General features: G+C 42.8%; 1 protein-coding gene across 1 annotated transcript in view; it reads left to right on the top strand.

Moving 5' to 3' along the window:
- Positions 1-428: 428 nt before the first annotated feature.
- CUBN (cubilin (intrinsic factor-cobalamin receptor)) overlaps positions 429-7,294 on the top strand; it is a gene marked incomplete at both ends in the record, with an annotated part of 99,156 nt that continues 92,290 nt past the window's right edge. The window contains 4 exons of the mRNA XM_010132079.1: positions 429-467; positions 1,262-1,363; positions 2,296-2,399; positions 5,924-6,050. Coding sequence (XP_010130381.1) covers positions 429-467; positions 1,262-1,363; positions 2,296-2,399; positions 5,924-6,050 — 372 coding nt within the window. The remainder of the gene's footprint in view (positions 468-1,261; positions 1,364-2,295; positions 2,400-5,923; positions 6,051-7,294) is intronic.

Here is a 7,294-nt window from a genome sequence, read left to right as displayed (position 1 = left end):
GGGGCAGAAAGACCTATGCTGTAATTTTGTCTCTTCCCTGCTGCTAAAGATTTTTCTCCAACAGTCTGACTTGGTTTAAGTGTCTTTCATCACAGGGTTGCCACAAGTTCCTTATAGGAAAATATTTTATAGCGTGAGACATCCCTTTAGGGTTCACTTTCAGCTTGTTGTTTGTGGCTATATCCACTGAGATACAAGACTGAGTCTTGCTTTTTGGAACCAAACTGGGACATACTTAAGCCACCATTTTCTAAAACACTACAATCCCAGTGAATGGGGCCTGATTGGAACCTGATTGTCACCTGGTTTCACATATCAGCTATTCTCTTTTTTGAAAAGAAAATATTTTGTTATCCGACTGGCACCCAGCACATACCTCTGTGGTCACTCTCATACCAAGCACAACATAATTTGCATTTCTCTTGCAGATCCTGAGTCTTGACAACAAACTTCAAACCTTAGAGCAGGTGAGTAAATGGGAAGCAAACTAGCAATCAAAAAATAGAAACCCAACTCCAAGTAAATAAAGGGACATTACAATAATTAAATAGCTAAATGATTTATTTCCTCTCACGCATTACTCAGGAAAACTTTTTTTTGGTGGTAAAAATAGCCAAGATTTGTGAAGGACGTGAAATGCCTTCTTGAAAAATATAAACTCTCTAGGAGCCTGCATTCCTTAAAGGAAAAACTGTTGTAGACTCAGGAACAACAACTAGATACCAAGGAGAAGTAAATTCTTCCTTCCCTGACCTGTCAAGAGGAAGACTGAAGAATTCAAACTGGATTTTATATTGTACTGAAAATAGCATTTTTCAACTGTCACCTGCTTCTCGACTGAGCTTGTGACAAGCCACAGCTACAGCTGCCAGTAAAAGCAGCTGTCAGATGTGTCACCCATGGAATTGAGAAGACAAGATAACCCTCCATCTAGACTCACAGTTCACTGCCGAAGAACAGTTTCTATTAACATTTACTTCTTAGAGGGTTTTTCCTCATCCTAGTGCTTGCAGCCAGCCCTCATGTGTAATACCAATCTTATTAGTCATTATTTGTACAGAGATAAGCAGAACAGCTCAAAACCTTTACAAACCAACCTTGCTAAAAAAAGGAAAAAAGAAAAAAAAAGGGGGGTGGGGGGAGGGGGAAAGAGAGAGAGAAAAAAAAAAGAAAAAAGAAAAGTTTGTCTTGAAAATAAATACTAATGGAAAACACCAAGTAAGCAGGGAGGCTCACTTTCTGCTCTCTTCCTGGGTTTTAGGCTATCCAGAGGAAAGCCTGTAGTAGTAACCCCTGTGAGAACTCAGGTACCTGTGTGAACACACTGGATGGTTTCTTTTGCCTCTGTCCCAGCAACTGGCAGGTGAGTCTTTAGTTCCTTGAATATGGAGCTTGTATTTTAACTGTAAAGAAACACCCAGCTTAGTGCAATTGTGATGAAGTGTAGCATTTTAAGATTGCTTGGGGCAGAATGAGGTATACTGAACAGCAAAGCAGCAGTATCACACTCATTGTTTGGTTGAAGGACCACACATTTGCTTCTTAACGATATCAATACATACCAAAACCCCCTGAAGCCCAAACCATTGGGCCAGACCCTGCGCTGCTACACACAGGCGATGGCCCACGAAGTCAGTGATGCTTGGCAGTTCCCACAGCAGAGAATTAGTCTCTGGGTTTTGCTGACCAGTGAACTGAACCGCACGCCCTTGCTGTTGATCTTACACAAGGATAGAGAGAATGGGGGAAGGAAAGGACATTTATTCAGGCCCCAATAAAGACAAATGGGAGTGTAAGTAATCAATCCCATTCTGAGTTTTTTAAATCCAAAGACTTTACTGGCAAAAGATTTAATGTTGCTGTTACATGCCCTAGAGATGAAAACGTTTTATCTTCTTCCCAGAGGCTCTCAGCTTGAATGTTGTCTGGGTAGGATTTGGGTCAATATTGCTGTCCTTTCGGTCTTAATAAAATGACATTTTCTGATAATAACAATTTGAAAAGAAGTTTTCTGAACCTTTTGCTAACAAGTTGGAAAGTAGGGAGAATGACAGTACTATGCTGTCCGTATGCTTTCTACAAAGAGTTGAAATATTTTGTCCCCCATCTGACTGATAACCAGGGTCACAGAAACAGCTGAAAAACAGAGTTTTGTTATAATGTATCATAAAGGAAGCTGTGTTGATAGCGGCCCATGGTTTGTGTATCTTTGGAAACTATATTAAACATTGGCTCCATGGTTGGCTTCATTTCTCAGTTATTTGGAAAATAAACTGGTTTTCCATTTCATTTTAGGGCCCCCTGTGTTCAGACGACGTTAATGAATGCCAGATTTATGCTGGAACAGCATTAGGCTGCCAGAATGGAGCCACTTGTATGAACGCACCAGGCAGCTACAGGTAACTTTTCAAAACTAGACACAAAAATCCTGTATAAAAGACTCTCTTATTTTTGTACCCAGTATCACACCTGCAGCACAAGTTCTAGGAATAAATCTGTTTAGTATCTACGTGCTATAATCCCTTGCAGTCAGAGAGTATAAACCCCTTAATATCCTGCACACTGAGCCCACCGTGGACCCATAAGGCCCTGTGAAGCCATTGCCTGCTTTGATGGAAGAAGAACAGCAAGAAACAGATTTATCACACAACTATGCTGGGGAAGAAGGCTGCAGATTGGAGACCAACTTCAGTGACTGTCCCTCTGTTGTAGGTGCAGGTTCTTTAATGGAAATTTACTGCACCGCATGGTGTAGACGGGGCAGTGAGGTGCAGCATACTGGTCTGTACCAGCACTTGCAACTAGCACAGCCCCGTCATCATCCCTCCATTATCACTTGCCCCTTCAGACCAAAGGGAGTGAGGTCACAAAGGAGGTGAACAGCTTTGGTCCAGTAAAGGCTTTCAGTTGTTGGAAATCTCCTGAAAATATGAGCACCTTGATCACTGGTATTCCCAGCACACTGCATAACTCTGAGAAATGCCTTCACCCCCTCTAGAAATACGGGTGCTGCTGAGACTGCAGCAGCACAAGCAATGTGCAGTGCTGCCAGCTAGAAAGGGAGGAGGAATGCTGTCTGCAGCTGGCTGGCCAGGAGGGTTCCTGGGTTGCCTGTGTGCGGGCCCCCATAGTCATGAGATCCCTGGAGCATATCCTTCTCTGATTCTGCCCAACTCCCTAGGAGGCATGCTCTTGTTTACAGGCCAAGCCAGCCTGAATGTTCTGTGTCTTATTTTCCAAAATGTCAAATTATCTGGTAAATAAATAAATTTCAGCTATAATACAAAGCTATCCCTGTATAATGGGACCAATCAGGCTGGAGAGCATGCCACAGCTTTCTGCAAAGCATTTTATCTTCTGCTTCAGCATGAAAATCTTAGCCCCCACAAATATTTGCTTGGTGTAAAACTGGCTTATAGTGCTTTGACGATTCTTGGAAGAGCTCATGTGAAAGGAGTTCTCCTGCAGTGCTTCCCACACTTCACCATTAACACAGAGCCTGCTGAGGTGAGGTCAGTGGTATTGTGATCTTCCTGTCAGCTTTTCTTTGATTTTAAAGGATGTTTCTAGTTTGCCTGAAGCTGTCCCCAGCACAGATATTTTTCAGGGAAATGACACACAAGGCAGCCTGCTTTCACTTGTTGTTTCTTACTGTATTCAGAGTTGTGGTGTATAGGTGTGTGACTAAATTAAGTTTTGAGAAAACGAACCCTCTGCTTTTCTTGTAAGTCCTGTCATTATGTTAGTACAGCCATGATTTTTTCCCCAGTGTAATTCCTGCCTCCCTTGGTACTTGTTCAGTCAGTGCTTCCTGAAATGAACTAAGATGCCTTAATATTACTACTTTCGCATTATTCCCTGAGAATTATTGTTTGGTCCTTTCCTCAACCCCATTGTACTGTCTTCAGAGTCTCCTTCACATACTGTCCTATTTCTGAGTGCTCTTCAGATGCTAAATCCATCCCCAGGTAAAGTGTGACACGGCTCTTTTCAACAACTGTGAGAACATTGCTGTTAAATTTTCTGGCACCCAGCAAGCCAGGTCACCCCACTCCTGCTCTGGTCCAGTTATATTCTCCAGTGTGGACTGCAGGTAAAAGAAAGGGTGATACTTAACTTTCCATAGGCCCAGAGATAATAACAGGTGAAGGGCAGTACTGGATTAGGTACCACAAAATACAGCATAATGCAGTTTTCATCCCCTGTTCAGATGCTTTACCTGCGTGCTTCAAACAGGTAATTCAGGAAAGCAATAAAGTATGAGGGAAAAGAGCAGCTATCCAGGAAACACCTTCCTGAATCAGGACCTTAATGGGACATCGTATCAGTTGACTGAAAGGCTGTAAGAGTCCCCAAGTCGATCAGACTTTTCCATCAGAACCAAAATAAACGGGGCCTCCTCACAATGTGCCATCAGTGATGGAAGAGAATCAGGGCAGTGCTGAGCAGCAGTGCATCCCAGTTTGGCTGAAGCCCCTTGCAGCATGGCCTACTTCTTGAAGCTGTTCTCTAAGAAACTTTGGATGGGTAGTAGATTAATCTTTGCCAGAGTAGGCAGGAGACAGTGCTGTTGTCCTCGTCAGATTACCTTGCTGTGTTCTTTGGATTTGAAATGAAGCTCTGAATGTACTTTGAACATACAAAGGTGATCTGGTTCCTTGACTTGTTGCCTCTGTGCTTGCCCAGGTTGAGCTCCTGCACTGCCCTATCTTACAATAATGAACATGCTGTTTTACAGTACTGCAGACAGCAGTTAACCATTAAGCTGTCGTGGGTTTTTTTTAAGCCTAAGTTTATGCAGGTTGCTTGTCCTGGGTGCCCTGGTTAGTTACCCGCAACTGGCTTATCAAAATGCAATTGCAGCTGAGCCTGTGAGACCCTGGGAGGAACTGCAGCAATAAATTGCTCTAAAGTCCAGATCAGCTGCACTGTAAAAACCCAATTCAAATTCTGCAGATAAATAGCCATCTTAAAAGCAATGCAACCGGGGCATGTGCCTGCCATGTGTCTTTGTGAGGAGCAGACATCAGCAGACATCACAGCATATAACTTGCACCCAAATAAGTGTCTCACTCTCATTTTAATACAACAATAGCGAACTGATAGGAGGCTTTCTGTAAGTTTAGGTCCCTTTCAGTTGTATTTCAGAGCCTCCGGTTTGGTCCATGTGGGTATAAAGGGTCAGAGAAAAGGGGATCATTACCCAATGGCTCAGAAGTTCCCAGTTTCAGTTCCATCGAGTACGTACACTGCTGTGACTAGGGTGTGCCTTAACAACACAATGCAGCTTGCAGCCTGCAAGCCAAATCCTCCTGTACCATGCTTCCCTTCAGCCCACTACTTTTTTCTTCCCAGTCCATCAGGCCCAAATGCCTCCTCCCGCCTGCCACGCTCACCTGACAGATGTACTGCTGCTAAGACATCAGCTGCTGCCTGTTGAACTGTGGCCATGAAAGTACTCGGCTCTCTGGGACAGGCCAGATGTGACATTTCTGTGTATCGCTAGAAGTAGGGTTTTAGTCACTTGGCATCATATGAGTGTCATAAACTCAAACAGAAGTTTTAGGTGCTCTCTGACTGGCATGGGGATTTCCAGGCTCCTACCCTGCTGAAGTCTCATGTTAGATGTTTCTTTTTTTTTTTCTGGATTTGCACTTATGGATGTAACAGAAGGCTGTGAATTCTCCCATAGGGTCAGACAGTCATAGATATGCACGAGTCCCACATGATTCTCTGCTGAATAGGAACCTTTCCTCTGTGCATGACTATTAATGCTATTGTCAGTATAGCCAAACAGAAGGATTTCATAAAGAACACTGCATAAATAAAAAAGTAGGGAATGATCTCTTAGTATGGCAATATGTGATCTTTAAAAGTTATATAAAGATGACATTTTTATTTTTCTGTTTGCTTTCACAATTAGCTGCTCCTGTACTCCAGAAACCTACGGGCCTCACTGTGCCTCGAAGTTTGATGACTGCCAGGGAGAATCTGAGACACTCTGCGGGCATGGCATCTGCGTAGATGCAGACAGGGATCAACCCAACAAGGTAAGGGACAATGTATAGGTCTCTTTATACAGCTTACCATGAGTAAGCCACAAATAATGCTTAGCACCACAAAACTGTGTAGCACACACTGCTGCCAAAAACCAGCAAGAAATGCCACTATACAATATGTGTATATATATCCTCTCTGTTGTCCCAAGGACAGCAGAAAGAATTGAAAATGCCTTGTGTCTTGTCAGAGGTACTTGTCACATTATCAGATCTACCACTACCATCTATAGGGAGCGTGGGAATATGTCAAAGCCTTATCTGAAGCAAAATATTTACTCCTCCATTATTTGGGGAGTTCTAAGTTGCTAGAATATTTTATTACTTAAATGATTAAGGACAAACATCATAAATCTTGTTTTTCATGGAAAAAGGCATACCTGTGGAACATTTTGTCAGTGTCCTGGGAGCTGCCAGGGCTACATAGTGGCTGGCTGGCTGCTGCTCATCTTTGGTGCTCCTCACTGTCAGTTGGTCTTGGTCTCTGACTCCAGGTCCAAGCTCTCCAAGTGTCTGCACTGGATGGATGCTAACATAAACGGTCTTCTGGAGCAAGCCAGCTCTTTTTTTGAAAGAGAATCTGAGTACAGGGTATTCTTTCCAAAGGGACATACAGAACATGTCAGCATTGGTTCTTTCCACTCAGAGGAGCCCTCCAAAACTACACTGTCAAACCTGTGCTCCTTAAAACTCCTACACGCCCATGCACCATTCCAGACACACGACGTATTCTTTGTGCCATGATATAAAATAATTTCTTTGCTCAATTTGTAAAAGATTTCAGAACTTATCACTTGTTTTCTGCCCATTTTTTGTGGGGAAATCTTTTCAACAGGATTCAGTGTTGGCTTAAGTGTCTGCTCCTGTGACAGTCAACAACAAAGCTCCCATTAGCTTTAATTAATTGGACCAAAGCTAGACAAATGCTGCAATCTGGCCATTAGTAAAGTTTACTAGAGAGAAAGCTGTTTTCCTCAAAGAAAACATATTTGCAATTTAATGTCAGCACTGCACATTGCACAGCCTACTGAACAGTGTGCTTAAAAGAAAACGACCAAGCTGATTTCAGGTTGCTCACACTCATCTGTTTACCCTGGTTACAAAGCAAGTTGATAACTTTTGATTATGTTTATGTACAGCTCATAATAACTGTTCGTTTTCTCTGAGAGCTTTGGGGTAAATTACAGGTTTCTTTTATGAACATAATGAATGAGCCTGTTGTTGCTCCCATAATCTGA

The sequence above is a fragment of the Buceros rhinoceros genome, unplaced genomic scaffold (genome assembly GCF_000710305.1).
Source record: "Buceros rhinoceros silvestris isolate BGI_N320 unplaced genomic scaffold, ASM71030v1 scaffold16602, whole genome shotgun sequence".
Taxonomy (NCBI): Eukaryota; Metazoa; Chordata; class Aves; order Bucerotiformes; family Bucerotidae; genus Buceros; species Buceros rhinoceros.
Note: the sequence above shows the minus strand (reverse complement) of the source record. Positions and strands in the feature narration are given on the sequence as shown.